At 66.6% G+C, this 21,657-nt stretch overlaps 1 protein-coding gene across 1 annotated transcript; it reads left to right on the forward strand.

Moving 5' to 3' along the window:
* Nucleotides 1-2,961: 2,961 nt before the first annotated feature.
* Nucleotides 2,962-21,528, forward strand: LOC119103798 (uncharacterized). Its single transcript, XM_037227451.1, has 5 exons — nucleotides 2,962-3,108; nucleotides 9,975-10,102; nucleotides 11,227-11,982; nucleotides 18,465-18,719; nucleotides 20,917-21,528. The coding sequence occupies exons 1-5, from the start codon at nucleotides 3,057-3,059 to the stop codon at nucleotides 21,118-21,120; spliced, it is 1,395 nt and encodes a 464-aa protein (XP_037083346.1). The 5' UTR covers nucleotides 2,962-3,056; the 3' UTR covers nucleotides 21,121-21,528.
* The last annotated feature ends 129 nt before the right edge of the window (nucleotides 21,529-21,657 follow it).

Here is a 21,657-nt window from a genome sequence, read left to right on the forward strand (position 1 = left end):
GCACCAGGGAAGGAAGGTGCCGTTTGAGCCTGGGAAGTAAGTAGCAGCTTTCTGCGCCATTTAACTTTAAAACGCTTTTTCGGCCAATCCATCACCCCCGGCACCTTGCGTAAAACGCGACGGGCACGTGTGCAACACATTGGTCGCATCAGCCACAACCCGTGAACCATATAGAATGGTAATACGTCGACACATGAAGACTCCAATGAGTTGCAACACTCAGTGGAAAGAGGTCTCATCTTATTAACAATGAATGCCAAAGCTTAACTCAATGAAGAAAAACAGTGAAAAAGGTACACCTTAAACGCATTAGTATCATACGTTCAAGATGAACACCAGAATAAACAACAAGGCAGTAAGGCACGATCGACACAATTGGCGGAGAGAAGTATTGTGCCGGCCTTGGCGCCCTACCCTCAGACCGCTTCCTCCAACCATAAACCACCCAGACATAAACCATTCTCCTTGATTGGAGCCTCAAATTGTTGGTCAGTTTTAGTGGTTCCGTAAGCTACTCGAGCTTCAGTAGACCTTGATCTGCCCTTTGTGCTGACTAATGCAAATTGCGCTACCACGTTCCCGGGTATTTAAATCCAAAGCTTCGTATGAATCATCGAGTCGATTCAAACACAAATTGAACGTGAACGAGCCGCGTCTTAAGCGTGGCGGATTGGCCGCAGTACCCGACTAACCAGCCCAGCTGCACCACGCCCACTCCGTGCTTCAATTCACGGTCGCCGTCCTTCGCTCGAGCGCGAGCCGCGCTCCCCAGCGCAGCCCTCGGCGCCACCTGTTTTCCTTCCCGGGTCGCAGGGGCGCGCGCGGCAGCCGAGGACGCTCGCGGCCGGGGGCGACCCCAGCCCCTCTCGGGTCGGAGGCCGGCCGCCATAATCGCTATCGGGCCCGCAATCCGCCACCCGATCAGATACAGCGTGCATTACGAGCGGCGGCAGCGGCGCGCGCGGCGGGCGAGAGCCGGCCGCCGGCCGCCGCAGGAGCCGCCGTAATGTGGATTAATGCTTTGTTTAGGACACCGCGAGATTGGAACGATTTTTCAAGCGGCAGCCTTCGGAGATCTCCAGATATTGGTGGCGGGAGTTCGTGCCATCAATCGTGTACAACCCGCCAGAAAAGGGCAATCGGGAGACACGAAACACCGCCGGAAAGCGGGATACTTCCGAGAAAAGAGTCCCGTGAAGGACAAGCGATAATCAGCAAGAACCGCAAGACCAAACGTCAAGCCCCAATCTCATCAGGACCTTCACGTCTCCCGGACCCCGCCACGCCGCTTCCCTCCGGAAACGCCGCCGCCCCGCTGGTGGTGGCGCTCTCACGGTCGGGCCGGCAGGATCCGTGACGAGATCCATCCCGCCTCCGAGCCGGGCGCACGAGGGCGCCCCGGCCGGCCGGCCGGCCGGCCAGGGCCGCAGGGGTCACGCTGGGAGGGGCAGCGCGGCCGGCCAGGGCCGCCGGGGTCACGTGCGGGTCAAGGCCGCCGCCTCACTCAGGTCAGAGCCGCCGCTGCATCGCCGCCGCGCGCCGGCACGTCAGCTCGCGCGCGGGGAGGGCTGCCGGCACGCCACGGTCGGGTCCAAGAGGGATCACTCGGACCAGCGCCCATTTCACCGCCCCTAGACGAGTCCCCAGCTTTCCATCGCGACGCGACGCATAACGGTGTCTGCGCGAAGGGAGGGGTACACACTGTGAAGCGTGCACATTGTTCGCGCAGACACGAGCGAGTTCCCAAACATGATTACGAGCTGGTAAAATGAGCGAGCGCCAACAAGACGTCACATTTTCTCACACTGCGTCCCGTTTCAAATTGGCCGTCATCAGGACGTGCGCGAGTAAAAAGTGAAACAAAAGCCCCTAATGCGTCTGACACCAATTTGGGTGATACAGCCCTGCCGCGTGTGTGTGCGGGCGCGCGGGTGTGTGTGTGCCGGTGAATAATGCTCCCAGCCGGTGCCTAACAATACACTGCCGCGCCGGGTGAGGGAGGCGGCCAAGGATCAAGGGCGCCATGACATGTCGTGCACTGAGGGGCCGCCTCACCAGCCCGGCCCGGCGCGCCCTCTGCTCCCACCGGCCGGAGCCGCCGAAACCGTCGGAGCCGCCGGAGGAGCCGGAGCCGCCGGTCGGCCGCGCTGTCGCTGTTACACCCGAGCCGTCACCATAAAGCAGCGCGATGAGTGATGGCTGATGCGCCATCCGTCATGACGCAACGCTGCGCCGCCCTCGCCGCCACGCATCTCCGCGCGTGCCTTTCGCCGGCGAGCGCTCCGAAGTCAGGAGATGACTGGCGTCGCGTCAGGCGACCATGACGCCACCGCCGGATGGCCCGTCGGCACCGACGCGAACGCGGCCGCGAGTCGGCGGCGACGACAGCCAGGAATGCGAGGAGCCTTTTGTTTCTGGCGGTGGCCGGAGGCGACACGTCGCCCTGCATGGAAATGAGGCGAGCGCAAGTCGGTCGGTCGGGTGGCCGGCCGCCCCGCCGCCGCGCCGCGTCCAGCTCAGCCTTGATGACGAAGCCGCGGCCGGACGGCGGACGCCCGGCGGCGTGCTCTCCGGCCGGTGGCCGGCGAAGGCCGCCGCTGCAACGTCCGGCCATCCATCGCCTGCGCGGACGGGCGCTGCGGCACTGGCGACACAGCGCGACCGACGGCCAGTCGCGCCCAGCAGACGCATCTCGGCCCGCGGGCGGCAGACGCTCCGCCACCACCCGATCACCTTGAGCGGCCGGACGGCTGGCGCGGCGAAAACCGCACGGCGGCGGCGGCACGCCGCAGTCGACGGCCGGCCGTCCCTCCGCCCGCAGCGCCGGTACGGCGCGTCGCGCGACACCGACAGCGTACTCGCTCCGCCGCCGCTGCCGCCGCCACCGCCAATGCCACCGCCGCCGCCACCGCCGCCGCCGCCGCCGCTCTCCGCGCCGCCAGTGCTGCCCGCGCCGCGCCGAGCGACGGACGTGGTGGGAGAGAGCGCGCGCGCCTGCCGCCCGCCGGCCATGGAAAAGTGTCGGCCGCGCGCCACCGGGTAGCCCAACAGCAGCCATGCGGTGGACCGCCGCCGCCGCCGTCCTGCTCCTCTGCAGCGCCGTGCCCTGTGAGTGCGCCGGACATGTGTCTGTGGTCCGGGGCCAGCGCCGGACGCCGCCGCCGACGGCGCGGTGGGCCCGCTGCGGTCTTGTTCGTCCCGACCGCGGTCCTCATGGACCGTGATCATCGCATGGCTGGTCCGGCTTGCGGTGATCGCGCCTGACAAGCGCGCTCGCCAGAACGGCCGCGCAAACGCCTCTGATTTACCGGCGAACCCCGATGACTGCGGCCGCTGTTCTTGTGCGGGGAACTGGCGGGGAGTTGGTTGGTAGCTGGCAGGTACTGGTTGGGAGCTGGCGAGCGCTGGTTGGGAGCTGGCAGGTACTGGTTGGGAGCTGGCAGACACTGGTTAGGAGCTGGCGGGGAGCTGGTTGGGTGCTGGTTGGGAGCTGGCGGGGCGCTGGCTGGGAGCTGGCGGGCGCTCGTTGGGAGCTGGCAGGTACTGGTTGGGAGCTGGCGGGACGCTGGTTGGGAGCTGGTGGGCGCTGGTAAGGAGCTGGCAGGTACTGGTTGGGAGCTGGCGAGACGCTGGTTGGGAGCTGGCGGGGCGCTGGTTGGGAGCTGGTTGGAAGCTGGTGGGGTGCTGGTTGGGAGCTGGTGGGGTGCTGGTCGGGAGCTGGCGGAGCGCTGGCTGGGAGTTGGCGGGCGCTGGTTGGGAGCTGGCAGGTACTGGTTGGGAGCTGGCGGGACGCTGGTTGGGAGTTGGCGGGACGCTGGTTGGGAGCTGGCGGGACGCTGGTTGGGAGCTGGCAGGTACTGGTTGGGAGCTGGCGGGACGCTGGTTGAGAGCTGGCGGGGCACTGGTTGGGAGCTGGCGGGGCACTGGTTGGGAGCTGGCGGGACGCTGGTTGGGAGCTGGCGGGGCGCTGGTTGGGAGCTGGCGAGGCATACCGTCGTGCACTGGGCGTCGGAGAATATTGTAAAAGGAGCAGGCGCGACGCTTAAAAGCGCTGCTAGTAATACCAAGCGGGTTCATCGTCTGCGTGACGTGCAGACTGCATGATCACGGCTCTAAAACCCGACCCTGCAGTGGTTACCGAGGTACGTGCACGGCGGTCGACGGCGATGAGTGCTGAGAGTATGCAGATTGCATGGAACTGCACCAGGGCAGGGTCAGTGGCAGCCGACGGATGGGGCTCATGCGACAGGGTGGCCGGGCAATTATGGTAGGGCAGGCAGCTCAATGGGACCAATTCAAGCCAATGGTTTACGACGAGTTTAACGGCACAGTATATCGCGATCTTATCTGGCCGTCATCATCAGAGGTCTTTGCAGTCGCGACCTCCTCCCGCTCGATTACTGTGAGCGTAATAAGCCCGTACCTAAGCAGTCCTCAGACTGTTCATATTCACCATTTAGAAAACCAGCAGTTTACACAAATTCCAAGTTGGTTTGATTAAAACACGCCAAACACCCTATACCTGATCCACTGAAGCGCGAATGCGGTTAATGAATGTCTCCATCTAGGAAAACTCACGCAAACAATGGACCCGCCAGCACCCTTGGGAGCACCCGCAGCTCGTAAACTACTTAATGCCACCGGCACAAACACCTCGACACAGGCCCCCGCCGCCCGGCAAATCCATCACCACCCGGGACGCCGCAGCTGGCCAGCTGTGGCGGCAGTCACTAGCGGTGCTGAAGCTCGGCCGTGACTGCGCCGCTCAGTGGGTCGCGGAGCAGCCGGAGGGTCTGGGTCTGGGTCTGGGTCTGGGTCTGGGTCTGGGTATGGGTATGGGCCTGGGCCTGGGCCTGGGTCTGGGCCGGGGTCTGGGCCTGGGCCTGGGCCTGGTTCTGGTTCTGGTTTTGGTTCTGGTTCTGGGTCTGGGTCTGGGTCTGGGTCTGGGCCTGGGTCTGGGTCTGAGTCCGGATCTGGGTCTGAGTCTGAGTCTGAGTCTGGGTCTGGGTCTGGGTCTGGGTCTGGGTCTGAGTCTGGATCTGACCCGGTGTAACCCTCCATCCAGTAATCTCCTGGTGTGATGGCGACCCGATGAAAGGACTTGATGATCGCTTGGTCGGCTCTGCTCAGTGGCACATAAGTGGTCCCTCGCGTGCTACATTCGGAGATGGCTCGGGGTGGATATGACGACCCGTCGTCCAAGGGCGCTGCTCCTAGTTTGACCGGTTATGTGGCGACTCTGAGAAAATCTGGTGACTCTTCGTCCGCCCGGTTCTGGGCGACGCCATGGGGATCTGAAGGCCGGCTTTAGCCCCGCTCCGAGGGGACCCGGTGACCGGCTGCGCGCGTCGGCTCCCCGCCGTCTGGCCGCCGCTGGTCCGGTCGGTCCCGTCGGCCGGGCGCTGCGCTGGGGCGCGGCGGGGGTCGGTGTCCCGCCGCGCCCGCTCGTCCCGGCCGACCGGGAAGCCGCTGGCGGCCGGCCCGGCACGTCGGCCCGCACCCGGCCGGCCGTCACTCAGCGGCGCCGGCCTGCCGACGCGGCCGTTCGTGAAGCGGCTGTCGCACGCGGCGCCGTACATTCGGTGCGCGGCGGGGGCCGCCGGCACCGCCGCCTGACCCCGCCACGTTCCGACCCGACCCGACCCGACCCGGCGCGAGCCCGAGCCGCCGCCGCCGCCCGATCCCTGACCCGGCGAGGCCGACCCGAGGTGGAGGAGTAATGAGACGATCGTGTAAGCGCCCCGCCGTCCAATGGCCGGATGGTCAGCTGAAAGCAGCCCATCCGGCACACCACACCAACTATCGAATGACAGCTGCCCGGTCAGGCCACTCAACCGACCCCACCTGCTCCTGCGCTACCCCGGTCTGTCGTGTCCCATCGTCACCTGCTCAGACCGACTCACGCTCTTCGACCCTCTGGCTGCCCTGCCCGGGCAGGTCGTCGTGCACCTCGCCTCCGCTCGGCAGCGACCACCGCCGTGCGCACGACGCCGGCCCGGCCAGTTTTTCGGCGCTGTGCGGTACCGGCCGGCGCATGATGGCATGCGCGGCGCGTTGCATCAGCGGCCCGCGCGGCGGCTGTCGCAGGCTGTCGTCCGGTCGCCGCGCCCCCGTCAGTCCGTCAGGGGGGCCGGCAGGGCCGACACCGCCGCCTGTCAGCCGTGCCGACGGCGGCCAGTGCCGCCACGCCGCCTGGCGCCGCCAGGCAAAAAGCACGCCGCCCGCCGCCCGCCGCCCGTCGCCGCCGCCGAGCCCGGCCGGGAAATAACAGTGGTTGTGTCGGCCAAGCGTATGGCCGGCCAGCGCTGCTGCGCGCCGGTCCGCTCGTGCACCGCGGTCGGGGGATGCACGACCCGCGCTCGCACGCCGCCGCGTAAATACACATTACGCCTCGGCGGCGGCGGCGGACGAGTCGCTCCATGCCGGCCGCCGGCGACGTGCGCTATCCGCGCCGGGACGCGGCGCAGCAGGCTCGCGTGCGGTGCGGCGGAAACTCCGCCGCACACGGACCGCGAGCGGCGTGACTCGGCCTGCGCTGCGTCTCGTTCTTTGCCGGGCACGCACGCCCGTCTCCTCCCAGAAATTTAGATAAGCTCGGCCGGCATCACGAGCCCGCGGGTCGATCGCCGCGCACCGGCCGCGGCCGCGCCCTGCACTAATCGGCTCGTGATTTGGAGGAGGGCGGCGCGGCGCGCCCCTCGCCGCCGCCGCCGCCGCCGCCGCCGACCCGGCGTGTGACCGCCCCAACTGGGTCAGGGAGGAGGCCCGCGCGCGGGGCAACATTAGCGAACGTGGAAGCGGCCGGCGCGGCGCGACCTTGCGCTCCGACGGGCCTCCCCAGTGTAATGAAGGCCGCGCTTGTGCCGCTGACAGCCGATCGACGCGGAAACTGCGGCGGTGCTCCATGGGCGGCGCGTGAGAGGGCTGATTTGGCGGAGGGCCTGGGAGCCAGCCCGCGGCGAGCGGCGTAGGACGCAGCGCAGGCATCGATCGTCATAGCCATGCGGCGTGAATTAATACGCAGGCCAGTGCCTCAAGATCTGGCCATGAATATTCAGTGCGTGTTTTAGCGATGCTTATGCAGGTGTCATAAGCAGTGACTGTCGGAGATGATATCTGGCGCTTGATTAATAATTAATACGTAGAATTCCGTGCATACTCCGGGGAAGCAAGGAGAACTTCACGGAACACATAACTGCATTGCATGAGACAGCACAAAAAGTGAAGAGTCATGAAATGTCGACCTACTAGTGCACTTTTCATAAAATGAATGTCTCCTTATTGATTCTGACCATTGTACTTCCCACGCGCAATTCGGATTCGCTTGCCACACAAACTGGCTCCATCAATTCAGACAAGAGCCACACAAATTGAGATACACACTTAACTTGTGCTGGCACTTAACGAAAGACACAGAAATATGGCTAACAAAAAACGCTGACTGATACCGTGCAGAACGCAGTACACGACGTTGTTAGAACCTTCCAAACGGGAAAACAACGAAACAGACAACTGAAAGCATACTCTAGGGCAGCAGTCTCCACAGGCGTGTCGATATTCCATTTCCAAAATCTCCAGCAGCCCATGCTAGTTTTCGTCCCGGGACATGCGCTGGCATCACAACGGTGCGGTTGAATAAAATTGCATTACAAAAATAGCAGAATTTTATACTCAATACGGTGGACCTCACTCAAACACTGCCCATACAGCTTTTAAATAAAGTTAATGCAACACGCCCAATACAGGCGGTTTCCCCCAAGTGAGAATGCTGTTGTTTCAAAAACATTCCGCTGGTTGTAATTGGAACACCAGGCGACGGGACCTTCAAACTGCTGTAGCCATACAAGGCACAGGACAAAAGTGCAGTGTAAATGCGTATGTCCTGCATAAGAACCGTAACTGCTCCAAACGCAATACATCTGCTGAATGGCCCGACAACCCAACCAGGATGAACACGCGTCGAAGGCATGTCGCCCACAAAAAGCGGCTCCTACACAACCAGGCCTGATGTCATCGGTCTGACAAAGCGACACGTCAGGGGAGCCGCTGCCCGGACAGTTCAAAGGCGCCCGGTACGGGCCGGCGGCAACACTGTCGCCCGCCGCACAATGACGCCGATTTGACAAATGCGATGTAGCAAAAGCGGACAGTCATCGTTTGGGCTACGCGTTGTGCCTCTCACACGGCGCGCACGCGTTTGCGCCGGCCGCGGCACCGACGGCAGCAGGGCGTGCCGAACACGATGTGACGACCCCCACAACAGGCCGCCGAAGCGTGCCCGCGCCCTGCGGGAGGCGGCACCCCATCGCCCGCCGGCCAGGCCTTCGCTCCCATTCCCACGCTCCCATAAACAAGCGCGATCTTTCATTTTACAGAAAACCGCAGTGTCCGGGCCGGGCCTTGTCCCGCTGCCACCTCATCGGTCACGCTCCGGCAGACGCCGGCGGCGGCCATCATCCGTTCCTCGCTTACGCGCCGTCGCAGTCTTCGGTGCTACACGCCGCCGCCGACTCGCATTCTCTCCGATATTCGCGTGTTCTCTCATGCAGTCTCTGCGCTCTCCGCGCGGGGCCGCGCATCCTCCTGGCGCGCTCTGGCATCCACAGCTCGCAGCAGCTCCGTTCACACTCCAGCCCCGTCCGCACACGCGCCATAACACGCGTGTGTGCTCCATACTTCACGCCTGAGCCGGCCCGAGCCGACTCCAATCCATTTGCGGCACGGCGCATCGAGCGGCGATGATGCGCCGCCCGGTGCTGCCATGAATCTCCCGTCCGTAGTAAAGAGCTAAACGCAGCGGCGGGGCCACGCTTGAGCGGCGCCGGGGGCGTTGCGCACACGGCTGTAGCGGCGCGCTCACTGACCGCCGGTCGTGACCGGGCAGAGCGGCCGGTCACGCACGCTGCCGACCGACGCCCGAGGCGCCGCGCCGCCGGCCGGCCGCCGGCGGGTCGGGCGACCGGCTCGCGTGACCGGCCGGCCAGCGGCGTCGGTTTTTCTCGGCCGCCGCCGCCGCCCCGGGTGCGGCGCCGCGGCCGGCAACGAGCGCGAGGCAGCGCCGATTTACGTACCGTCACGGCGCGGCGCCCGATCACGTTGCGTGCAAATCAAGCGCGGCCCGCGCGTCGATTAATCAGATCCAAGGAAACAATTTCGGACCTCTTCATCATGAGTGTGCGCGTGACGGATTCAGCGTCGGTGCGAGCGGGGCGCGGCGTCGCCGCCGGTGCCCCGAATCAATCGCCGCCGCCGCCGCCCGGGCGGACGCCCTCGGGCCGGGCCGTGATCGACGAGACACGGACACCGCCGACGCCCCCGACTGGCGAGGCGCCGTCCGACACGCTGGACGCCTCGTGTTCCCGCGCGCCGTGCCGGCAGAGCGGGTCATCTGCGCGGGCACGCGGCGGCTGACCGCGACGGGCCAGCCGGTCACTCTCACCGCCGGCTCGCAACCCGGCGGCTCCGTGATTAATTAGAGCGCATCCGTTTAGCAATCGGCTTGATTGAGCTCTGGCGCAACGGGCCGGCGTCGGCGGCCGCGGCGCCGGTCAGCAGCGCTGTTAGCCGCTAGCCGCCGTTAGCCGCGGCTCATCGCGATTGCGCGCAGCTCAATGTCACAGCCGACGCGATGGCCTAATTCTGCCGAAGCGCTTCACAAATTAGCCGGCGCCGCAAGGCCGCGGCGGTCTTCGCGGGCGCCGCAGCCGCCAGCCAAGACTGCCGGAACACGGCGCGAGACTCGCGGACCGCGCGCCGCGAGCGGACTGCGCGCCCGCGGCAGCCCGACGGGGAGGTGTAATTCGGGGCAGACGCCGGCCCAATTATGTCGAGGCGAGTCCGCGCGGACGTCCGCAGATTCCTGCACCTCTCCAGTGAATGCGGCCGGGAGAGCGGGTCACGCTCGCAGCCCACCGCCGTGCACCGCGCGCGCGCGGCCCATCGCTGACTCACACCTCGCTCCGCTCGTGTTGCAGGCAACTCGGAGGAGGAGGAGCCGGCCGGCGAGCTATGCATTTACAGCGCCCGCTGCATCACAAACTCGCCGCGACTCATCAAGGTGCAGCACTCGCCACAGTCGCAATCCTACAGCTATTTCTACCAGGTAAGGCGCCGCGGCTGGCCGCACGCCGGCGAGAGTCGACACTCAGCATGACCCGGCGGGCTGGTGAGCCGGTCATCATACGACGGAAGCGGACAAACGGGTGACGATGACACCGTTACCAGCAGAAATGTCGCACGCCTCACGCTGATTGCCGGGGTTTCTGAGAGCGACATCAAGTCATAAAATGGGCCTTTAAGTTGGCACGGCGCCGACAGCTTCCACGAAATGCTGGCGGATTTTAGCGGGATGTCAAACACACCGAGTCCGCCTTTGTCTGTCCAAGGCACGACCCAAGCATGTCCACACTCCCGTTTACGGCCGGCGGGATGGCGGCGGCACAGAGCACCCTCTGAGCTTGTGGCATTCGTAAAAGCGATGTCTTTTGGCCGCCAAATAAATCTCACTCGATCATCACAAAACAGCGCGGAGTTGTTTTCAAGGTTAGGCGCAGGCAGACCCGTGGAGTCCGAACGTCAATCGCTCGGCGGGGCGCCCCATCGCGGCGCTGGTGTTTACATATGTCACGGCTGGAGTCGTGGAGACCAAGCGCTGCTGTTTTGAACAGGCACAACTCAATAGACGTAATTTCTTACCGTTTCGCAAGCCCGTCTTGTTTCTCGAGCCCACAATATTGTTTTTACGTCAGGTTATCTGAACAATGTCTCAATTATAGCCCCTTGACTCATTCCATAATTTATTTTTACCACAGACAGCACCGATACCAGCAACACCCCGTCAGCAGCAGCAAGTTCTAATGGACGGAAACTTGACCCATCGGGAGCAACGGTTATGTGTGTAGTTACGAGATCAAGGATATTGACATTCGCGTGTTTAAAACCATTCACACAACTGACCCCGACAACAGTGTTTCACATGACCCAATCGAGTAAGCATACAACTGCACAATCCGCACATTCCATATATGCTCGCATGAACTATTTGCTCGACCACATTTCCCAACAGTCAGCCGCCTCGGTTCGCCGGACCGCGGCAGGCGCTATGCGGCGGCAGCGATCGCGTCAACTCTCACAAGCCCAGAGCTTAGGCTCTGCACGCTGAGTGCCGGCTCATGGCCCCGAGCCGCCGCCGCCACCCGCACCACTCATGCCGCCGCTCGTCCGCAGGTGCCGCGCCGCATCCGGAAGGTGGTGCGCCGCAAGCTGGTGCGCGCCGACGCGCCCAAGCCGGCGGCCGCCACCACCACCGCCGCGCCGCCGCTCGCCGACGACGACGATGACGCCGTCGACGACGACCCGGCCGCGCTCTTCGACCACATCCAGTTGACGCCCGTCTTCGGCCGGCGGCTGAGCGCGCGCCGCAGCAACGACACCGAAGCCGCGACGACGGCGGCGCCGCCGCCGGTCGAGACGGAGGCCAGTCCGAACCGGCTGGGGGCGGGCCGGCGGCGGCGGCCGGCGCGGCGCCGCCTCCGGCCTCAGCGGCCCGCCGCCGCTGACGACAGCGACGAGTTGAGTCAGCGGGCCAACACGCTGGAGGCGGCGTCGCGCCACGGCTCGACCACGTCCGGCGAGCGCGCCTTCCGCGTGCAGCGGCTCAAGCGACGCCGCAAGATCATGGCCAAGAAGCTGGTCCGCAAGCAGTTTCTCGCCCCGAGCGAGGCGACGCCGCGGAAGAAGATCCTGAAGGTGGTGGCGGTGCGGAAGCGGCCGCGCGTCATCCCCGGCCTCTCCGAGGTCTACCACGACAACCTGATCAACAGCCTGATCTCGGAGGAGTACCCCACGCTACAGCCGTCGCCCGGCATCAAGGGCTTCCCGGGCGTCGACTATCCGATCTACCAGAGCATCCCAGAGACGACCTTCCAGTGCAGCCAGCAGCGCTACTGGGGCATGTACGCCGACACGGCCGCCCAGTGCCAGGTCAGTCAGCTGCCGAGGCGACAAGCCCAGGCTCGCGTCGCCGCGCCGCCGGCGTTCGCGGCGGGCGGTCGGGTAATCGGGTAACCTCCACGCGGCGGCGTGCGGAACTGGTAGAACTCGTGGCAGGGAGCAGGAAATTGGCGTTCCTGAGGTTTCGATCATGGCCAATTCAATTACCGAAACTATAGTATGGTACTCAATATCGTTTGACTTACAACCTTCGCTGGAGGCGCATGGGACCACCGACCTTGGCGAAGGAAATGACATAATTTACCTTAGTCAAATACAGGCCATATGTGCTCGGTTTGATTGATAGCGGGGACGAAATCCAAACTACAATGGAATAATCTCACCTCTATCTGGCCGAGATGTGTAGCTCCACCGATTAACGACTGGTGTACCGAGAAAGATTGGGGAGGATAAAGGGTATTTTAGGCTCATTCTTTACACGCAAGGCCATAGGCATAATGCAGCATTTCCAGGCTGCTTGTGGAGACGCCTCCCACGCACACCCCGGCGACGGCTCCTCCGGACCCCGTGCAAAACATCCCCCCACCGCACAGATCGCCCCCCCCCCCCCTCCCAGCGCGCAACGTCACGCTCTTCCGGGCCTGTCCACGCTGCCGTGAAGGGCGCACCTCGGTCTGTTTCACGGCCGCTGCGGCGGCCTGGCGGTTACAAATGGCCCGTCGCCGGACAGACACCGGCACCGTCACCTGACCGATGACCTCTGGCTCTCGCATGCCGCCGGTGAAACCGGGCACTGCATGACGCCGGCCAGCCCGCTCCTGCACTCCTGCCCCCCCCCCCCCCCCTCCCCCTCCTTCGAGCTCCAGCCGCCCGCAGTATTGACAAACGTGTGACAGCGCCGGCCCGGGCGCCGCTTTCGTGCCGCCGCGGTGCGCCGCGACGTCGCCGGCCACCGACACAATGACACGGCGCCGCATTCGCCGCCGCCGCGCCGCGTTCCGTCAGCGCGCGCGGCGTGCCGCCCGGCGCCGGCGACGTTTACTTTAATTCCGGTTGCGTGAACGTCCAATCAATAAAACGGCGTGCTTTCTACCATTCCGACGCACGCAGGGCGCGCCGTGGCGGCCGCGGGACGCGTTACGTCACCAGGGGCGCCGGCTTGCCTCAGCCCGTCACGGCCGCGCTTGCGACGCTTGCGACGCGTCGATCGCGGCCGGCGCAAGCCCATCATTTGAATGATTCCGGCGCCTCCAAGCCGCACTAAGTGATTCCCACCGGCGGCAATCTATCCAGCATTAGCCGCGCCGGGCAAGCGCGGCCGGCGGCGGCCGCTTTACCGCTGGACTGGGGCGCGCGGCGCGCGCCGTCGGGTCGCCGGGTCACTTTCGTGATGCCCCGGGCGGGCGGCGCGCACAGCGGACGATACCATCGCCGGTGGGGGCGCCGGGTCGGGGTCGGCGCTGGCCGCGCCCGGCTGTTCGGGCGCGCGGCCGGGCGGGCCGGGCCGGGGACTGGACGCCGGCGGAGGGAGCGGCGGGGGCGTCCCAGACGGCCGGCCAGCGGTGCTAAGCAATGGCCGGCCCTCCGCCAGACCCCTGCCAGTGCCACTTACTCCTGACACCTTCTCAGTTCGGTCCGAAGCGCGCCCCGCCCGCGGGCTCGTCCCGTCGGCCGTCACCGTCCCGCCTGTCCGCGGTAATGGAAGGCGGAGTCGACAGCCGTCGCTGCCGGCGCCCCAGCCGCCGCGTGGGCGGCGGTCCTCTCGGCGCGGCGCGGGCGGCGAGCGACAGCGCACCTGTAACGACAAGCGGCGCATCTGGCGCCGCGATCGGGGAGGCGACCTCCGCTGACCGGCGTCGACCGGACGCTGATCTCCCGCAGAGAGTGGCGGGTCGGCAGGAGCACACGCCGAGATCGACCGACGCGGCCTTCGCGACCGGGCAGGCGTCCGAGCAGCGCCGATGAAAGGCGCGGCCACTAATGGAGCGTCGCCTTCACTCGCTCGTCATGCGACTGCCCCGGACGGCTGTTTTCCGACCTTTCGGCGCGGCTGAGCGCTCCAGTCGGGAGCCGTCAGCGTCGTGACAGATTGGGCCCAATCGAAACCCACGCTTAATGGCCCGGTCAATGCTGAAGGGCGGCGCATCGGTCCGCCGCACACTTTCGAAACGGCCATTCCGCGACCGGCTGGCCGGCCCGCAGCTGACCGCTCCGGTTGTGAAAAAGGTGTTGCAAGTCGGGGTGCTTCTGAAGACCGCGCCACCCATCCATCCACCCCCGGGAGCGAACTGTTCGCGCCGCTCGGCCGCCGCAGCGGCGTTTATCGCCGCACACCAGCCGCCTCCGATCGCGCATTCACATGCAAACGAGCTCGGTCGCCGCCAGGTCGGGCCCGGAGCGGGGACACCCGACACCGCCGCCCACGCGGCGACACCTGGCGCGCGCGCGCCGGCCCGCGCCCCGGCCGCGCCGCACGCGACCGCCGGCCGGCCGGGCCGCAGCCGGCACGAGCGTCCCACTTATCTCGCCTTGCGTCAGAGGCCGCGGCTCTGGCGCCGGCCGGGGTCGCATCCTCCCCCGCAGGGCGGCGCCGGCGCCGGTGCCCGCGATCGGCGCCCGCCTCCCCCGCGCGGCGTGCCGTGCCGAGTCGCGATGCGACGCAGGCCTCGGCGATGCGACTCGGGGCTCAGTGCCGGGAAGCGAAATGCCGACGGGCTGACCGGTGGCGCAACGAGCCCGCCAGCGCGAGGGCGATAATCGTTTCGTCGTCAGCACCCAGCTCTCCGCGTACACAGATCCCAGGGGGCCGCATACCAGCGGCACTGTTCAGCAGAGCCCGCGTGCTGCACCAGCCAGGCGTCCTCCTCAGCCGCCTTGAGCACCGCCGCCGGCGGCGGCGTGCGCCAAGCTCCACCCCGGCGCTAGCCGCCGCCGCCGGTGGCGCACCGCCGGCGCACGGTCAGCACGAGCCAAGCTGGCGCCGCGTCCGTCGTCCACTCGTCGACACACGCCGCCGCCCGCCGGTGGCGTCTGCGCAGCTGCAGATGACAGCACGACGCGATGGCCGCCGCGCGCCGCCGCTGACAGCCGGCACAGGAGGCCGCACCCGTTCCGGCGCCCACGGCTCGCCGCCATGGTGAGGTGCTTCCGCGAGCACGGGCACCGTGATGGGTCCCATAACGACCGTCGTGATACCGCCTAATATCAGCACGAACGCTATCATCAGACACGTATGTGATATAATTCCACCTGGAGCATCCTTCAGCGCCAGGCTTACAGGCCTCGTGTGACAGACGCGGTGGCCGTGGACTTTACTCGGGGTCCACGGTCACCGGCACGTGGAAACGGTAGGGTGCGCACGCTCCCTCGCGGTGCCCAGCGCCTGCCGCCTGATCACTTTTTGAATTGATTTTTAATGTCGGCTCCAGCCAGGCGGTGAGGCCCGTGGAATCTCAAGCGGCGCCGATCGGCACTTATGATTCCCAGCGTCCCTCCCCGCCGGCGAGCCGGGCTTTCTAGCCCAGCTCGCGCGGCCCGCGGCGCGAGCAGCCCCCTCTTGTGCGACGAACCGGGCGCCGGTCTCCCACGGGGCGGGCGCTGGCCAGCCGCGGGCGCCAGCGAGGGCATCCGTCAGTCACGTCATTAGCCTGTCGCATTACCGGCCGCGAACGGTGTCATTTCGGCCCGTAATCGATTGCCGCCGCGACTGGAACAACCATAAACCATTTGCGCACGACGTGAATTGCGGTTACCAGCCGGCGTGGCTCGTAAGTTCGGATAACTCATATTGCCGAAGCGGCCGTGTCCGTCGGAGCAGCGAACGAGCCGGCGTACGCTGCTCGTCCTTCAATGTGCGATTGCCGGTGCCGTAAAGCTATTATCGTGATCCATGGCGGGTAAGGCCACCTGGTAACAGAGCTCAATCCCACGGCGCACGCGGGACCGAAACCGAAGCGGGGCGCGGCGCGCGGCGCTACCTTCGGCGAGATCACCAGATTACTTATACGGAACACAAAGCGTCATCCATCACGCCACGCCATGATGTTGACACCTCGCCGCTAGTTAATATCCTGTTGTATCAATAGACGCGGGGCCGTACATCAAAACCGACCCTGCTCAATCGGCGCCAAATCCGTGAGGACAGCAGTCGGCAGCGCTCGGCCGCAGCTAGAAAAAAGTCTCCCGCCACCGGCTCGGGCCGCCGCCGGAGCAAAAAGCATGCGCGATCTCGACGCTCATCGATAACGGGGGCGACATGAGCGACCAGCGCGCGCCGGCCGGACCTTGAAGCGCGCGCCCGGCCTCATCAGCGTCGGCCGACAACAATGCGGCGTCGGCCGGGGTGTCGCGGCGCTCTTGAACCCGTGCCCGCGCCGCTCACACCGTCTGATGGCCCACTGATGGCCCACACCCGGCGCCGGCCGAGGCCGCGGGCTGGCGGTGCGGTCGCCGCCGCCCTCGGGCCGGGGCCCACCACCGGCCACCACCGACCGGGGCGGACTGTCGCCGCGGCCAGCCACCGAGCCCGAGGCGACCAGCCGCGCCGGGACGGTCTGCCGGCCGCGGCGACCACAGCCGCCGGCCAGGTCGCCCGGCACCCTCGGGCCGGGGCCCACCACCGGCCACCACCGACTGGGGCGGACTGTCGCTGCGGCCAGCCACCGAGCCCGAGGCGACCAGCCGTGCCGGGACGGTCTGCCGGCCGCGGCGACCACAGCCGCCGGCCAGGTCGCCCGGCACCCTCGGGCCGGGGCCCACCACCGGCCACCACCGACTGGGGCGGACTGTCGCCGCGGCCAGCCACCGAGCCCGAGGCGACCAGCCGTGCCGGGACGGTCTGCCGGCCGCGGCGACCACGGCGACCGCCGGCCCGGTCGCCCGGCACCCTCGGGGCGGACGGAGGCGGCGCCGGAGCGGCGACACGCGAGCCGGTCAGCGCCGTCGCAGCGGAGGAGACATGAAGAGCCACGAAGGGCACCGGACCGCGGCGAGGCGGCCACGCCGACCGCGGACGCAGGCGGCGGCTGGACGTCAGGGTGGCGCGGCGGCTGGCGGCCAACCAGCCCCGGTTCACATCCCTCCCCCCGCGACAATCGTGGGACTACACGGCGCGGGCGCACGGCCTCGCGGCGCGCTTCTGCCGCCGCCGGCGGTCTCGCTTGCACGGGCCGGGCTAATCCAAGGCTGCGCACCGCGGGACCCGCTGAGACCACGCCGAAGAGGCACGGATTACGCACTAAACCTGCCGTGGCGTAACGGGTCTCAGATAGCGCACGCCCGCCGATGGCAAGCCGTCCGCTCCGCGATGCGTTCAAGGCGCCGCCCTCCCTCCCTCTCCAGCAACCCGGAGACCGCCCTCTGGCCGGCGGCCTCCAGCGCCCGGATTCCGCGCCCACTGACCTCGCCGGCGCAGAAATTCGCGGCGCGGTTTCTGCGTGCGCGACGCGTCGAGCCGCTTCTCACGGCGGTCGATCGCATTCCACTCGAGCCCAAGGACCCCACACGAGCACCGCTCTTCAGCTGTTTACGCGGCCGCCACTCGCCGCCACGAGTGTTTTTTCTGTTCGCACCGCGAGTGAGCGCCACTCCGGAACTGATCACCACGCCGCTCAGCATTGCCTCAGCAGCGCTGATCGATTCCGTCGGGCCCCGGCGGCCAGCTTGAATGTTTATCCCGACGCTGTCGCAGCACGAGCGCTTCATTTCCGTGTTTACGCGTCGCCGGACGGCGGCGCCTCGGCAGCCTTCGCGGCGCCCACCGTTCGGCTCGGCCGGCGCCCATGGGGGTCCAGCGGGTGGGGAGGGGAGGTGGCTCCCACGGTATCGCCGCTCCCTTCCGGCTGCGTAACCGCGCCGTTCCCGACACCCCGACAGCGGCCGGCGGCGTCGCCTCCGTCCCGCCGCGTCGCCGGCGAGCTGCGCCCGGCTGGCGAGTCTGAACCCGAGCCGCGAACGGCTGCGGCCCCGCGCAGCGGCCGGTGGCGCCGGTGCGCGGCCGGCGCGCCGCCGGGGCACGCGCCAGGGCGAGCGAGCCACTCCGCGCCGCGGCCCGTCCGGCGGGTGCCGTCTCGACCGCGGGCCTGCCGCTCCCACGGCCACTGATCCGACCGGGCCGGCGGGTCACGGCGCTGCTGATCCGAGCGGGGAGCGGCCACCTGACGCTGATCAACACTGACGCCGGCGGCGGATGATGACGCACGGGCGGCGGGGGACGCGTCCGAGACGGCGAGCGGCCGTCTCATCGTCTCCCAGCACGGCGGCAGCGCCCCACCCCCGTGGCGCCAGCACGGCGTGACGGAGCGCAGCGGAGACGGCGAGACCGCATATCTCCCGAGCACCGCGTTTGTGGCGACGGCAGTATCGTATCTCCCCCGGCGGCCGGCTCCGAACGCCGCCCGCGTCCCCTCGCCCCCCCCCCAACCCACTCCCCCACCCCCTGTCCAGCCACTCCCTCCCGGACGTGACCTTACGACCCCGGTGTCGGCGCGTGACCGCACCCCTCGCCGTTCCAGGTGTGGCACTACTGCGACCAGGACGGCCACAAGCACTCGTTCCTGTGCCCGAACGGCACCGTGTTCAGCCAGGTGACGTTCATCTGCGACTGGTGGTTCAACGTGGACTGCAACAACGCCGTGCAGCTGTACGTGACCAACGAGGCGCTGTCGCTGCTGCCGGCGCCGCCCGAGAAGACGTTCCCCGAGGACTTCAAGGGCCCCATCGTCGACTGGTACATCTACCAGCGGCACCAGGAGCGCGCCTACAGGAAGGTGCGTACGGGATCGGGGCGCCCTGGTAGCGATGGTGATTCGGGTCTGAGGGGCACATAACTGTTCGGCTGTGTGTGTAAATTCCGGGGTACGCTCTGAAACACAATAATGCGAATCTCCCAGCAGGGCAGAGGGGATAGTCATCCGTAGTTGTCGAAGCGTTACTTCGTCACCGATTGGTGCGCACGCGCGCCCATAGACGGATACGAATCAGACAGACAACGCCGCTCGATGAGTTAGACACGGATTTAGACTGGTTGTCCAAAGACCAAAGCAATCCATCACACATGCCTGTCTTATCCCTCTCCAACGGCGAGTTGGTCCACATGAGCTTAACGAAAGCTTTCGAAACAGCTGCCGATCACTGCGCAGCATTCCACCCTGATTCCCATCAATACGCCAAATGCTCGTGGCATAACCCGTCATGTACTCCCACATAAGCCCCACGGGCAGCACAGGTGTCTCTAACACGGTAGTCCGCTGGTACTGCCCCCCCCCCCCCCCCCAACCCTCCCCCCGTGCCGATCAGGTCTCAGCGCCAAGCATGCCGATGGCGTAAATCGTGCACCACCTGGCATAAATGGCGCGGCCATCAGCTGCCCGTCTGGCCCAATGACACGGCATCGCTGACACGTTCACGTCGCCGCCGTTGTGCAAGCTCGCATCAGATGACCGGCGCGCCGGCGGGCGCGGCAGAAGGTCCCCCGTGCCGGGCGTGATTCAGCAGGCCGACTCTGTCCGGGAGGGAGCGGGCTGTCGCCGCGCAGCGCCGGCCCTTGGCCGGGCCGCCGACGTCACCGGCGACGCCACCGGCGGCCTGTCGGGAGCCGCTGCGGGGAGGGGCACCGCGCGCCACCGGGCCCGTTCAGGGACGCCGACAGCACGGACCACGCATCCGGACAGGGCGGATGCTTCATCAGGTGATCGCCTGAAGCATGTCCATGAGCTGACTTGTGGCTTTTCAGTGACAGTGATTCGTCTACTTCTCGACACCACATTCACTGTGGGGTCAGCTGAAATAAACTGGAGGCCGCACCATCAATAGGTTCTAGTCAACCCTTCAGGTCTAGTCACAAAAGGGCAGCAAAAAATCGGGGCGAATGAAAAGCCATAAATCCCTTCGCGAACTGGCTCCTGACCAGTGATGACATGCCTATAGTGAGCAGAGAGTCCGGCGCGAAGAGCGCGTTAAGCGCAGTGGGGACGCCGCGACACCCGCTGTCTTTCGCGTCTCGCTGGCGCACCGGCTCCGCTGGCCGTGTCGGCGCCACAAGCGCGGCGCGGCCTTGGCCGGCGGTGGCCGACACAGGCGGAAGCGGGCCGGCGGCTGGCGGCCGGCGCGGCGTCCGCACCATCCGCCGACGCCGCCAGCCGATCCAATTCGACGGCGCGCGGAGCGGCCGGACGGCTTGAAAGGCGCCGCGCGCGGCCCACCGGACCGTCCGCCCGGCGCCTGCCGACACCACCGGCCGGGGCCGGCCACAATGGCGGTGCCGGCACGGCGCGCACGACGGCGGCTCGCCCCCGCCGGCGTCGGCGGACGTTACCTCACCGGCGCCGGGCTCGATAGAGCGCCGACCCCGACGCCTCGCGCGGCCCCGGCAGTACCGAGCATGGCCGCCTCGTCCGCGGGGTCCGGCCGACCGCCGCCGCTCACACGCGCTCGCGGCGCGGCGGCACCGGCCCTTTGTCGACCTCTCGCCGGCTGCAGCCATCCCATCCGTGAACAGCGGCGGAAGATGGGCGCGCGGCGCCAATCAGCGTCGCTTTCATCCGGCCGGCAGCGGCTGCAGACCGTTCTGCACGGGCCGCGCCGCGACCGCCCGCCGTTCGCGGCCTGGCCCGTGCGGCACACGGGCGCACAATCTCCATACGGCCTTCGCACTCAATCGCCGGTGCCGCGGGTCTGATTCGAGCCCGGCTGCGTGGTCGGGCGCTAACCAGCGGGCTAAGCAGCCCATCCGGGGTGGGCGACCGGCCGGCGCCGGCGGTCCTGGTCTGGCGGCACTCCCCCCTCCCCCCCCCCGCCGGCGGAGAAGGGGGGGGGGACGCGCACTGGCGGCGTGACCACCACGCCGGTTACAAGAGCTAACGGTCCCGGGTTGCCGCACTGACCCAGGTCGATTACGTCAGGCCGGCGGGCGCTCGCGGCGACAGACGAGCCGCCGCAGCCGCTGACCGCGTTGTCCTATTGCAGGAGAAGTTCCTGCGGGAGCTGGAACAGGGCCGCCAGCTGAAGGCCATCAAGTTCCTGGAGACGCACGACTTCCCGCCCTGGTTCACTGAGCGCGACCAGGCGCTCTACCTGAAGCTGAAGGCGCTCGAGCGCAAGTCCAAGCATAACGAACAGCCGTCGCATCGGCCCGTCAAGAAAGAGCTGACGCAGTACGCGCCCTGGTGATCGCACCGCCATCTAGTGAGAGGGCGCGCAGACACTGATTCGCTACCCGCCGCGAGAGGCGGGACGCCCCATGTGCCACAAACATTCGCGTGATACCTTGACCGTTCTGTTACCGGGTCTGTGAAAAGTGCTGCGCGTGAGGTGAGAGTGCAGCGTCCCGACCTGACGCACCGAGCGGGTCTGTTTGTCAGCGTGCCACTGGGGGTAGTCTGAGAGCCGACGCTGAGCGGCGCGGTCCAAACGCCGCATTTCAACGGGAAGTTGAAAGACTTCGGAAGGAAAGATAGCCTATGCTGGTTAGATCAAATATTTCCAGACACTGCCTGGTGAGAGGAATTGTTGCTGACGTTAGCTTAGAATATACCACAAAATCTGCATTATCAGAAATATATATTATTCCCGACCCAGTCGCCTGGTTTGCTCCCGCTGTAGCCCAGCGCACTGTGCGACCAGCGCATTGTGCGGTAATGGGTTATGCATTCCGTCTCGGCTCCAAAATACAATTTGAGTGTGTACTGCAGCACCCAGACAAAAGAC

This window comes from Pollicipes pollicipes, unplaced genomic scaffold (genome assembly GCF_011947565.3).
Source record: "Pollicipes pollicipes isolate AB1234 unplaced genomic scaffold, Ppol_2.1 Scaffold_5724;HRSCAF=6776_pilon_pilon_pilon, whole genome shotgun sequence".
Taxonomy (NCBI): domain Eukaryota; kingdom Metazoa; phylum Arthropoda; class Thecostraca; order Pollicipedomorpha; family Pollicipedidae; genus Pollicipes; species Pollicipes pollicipes.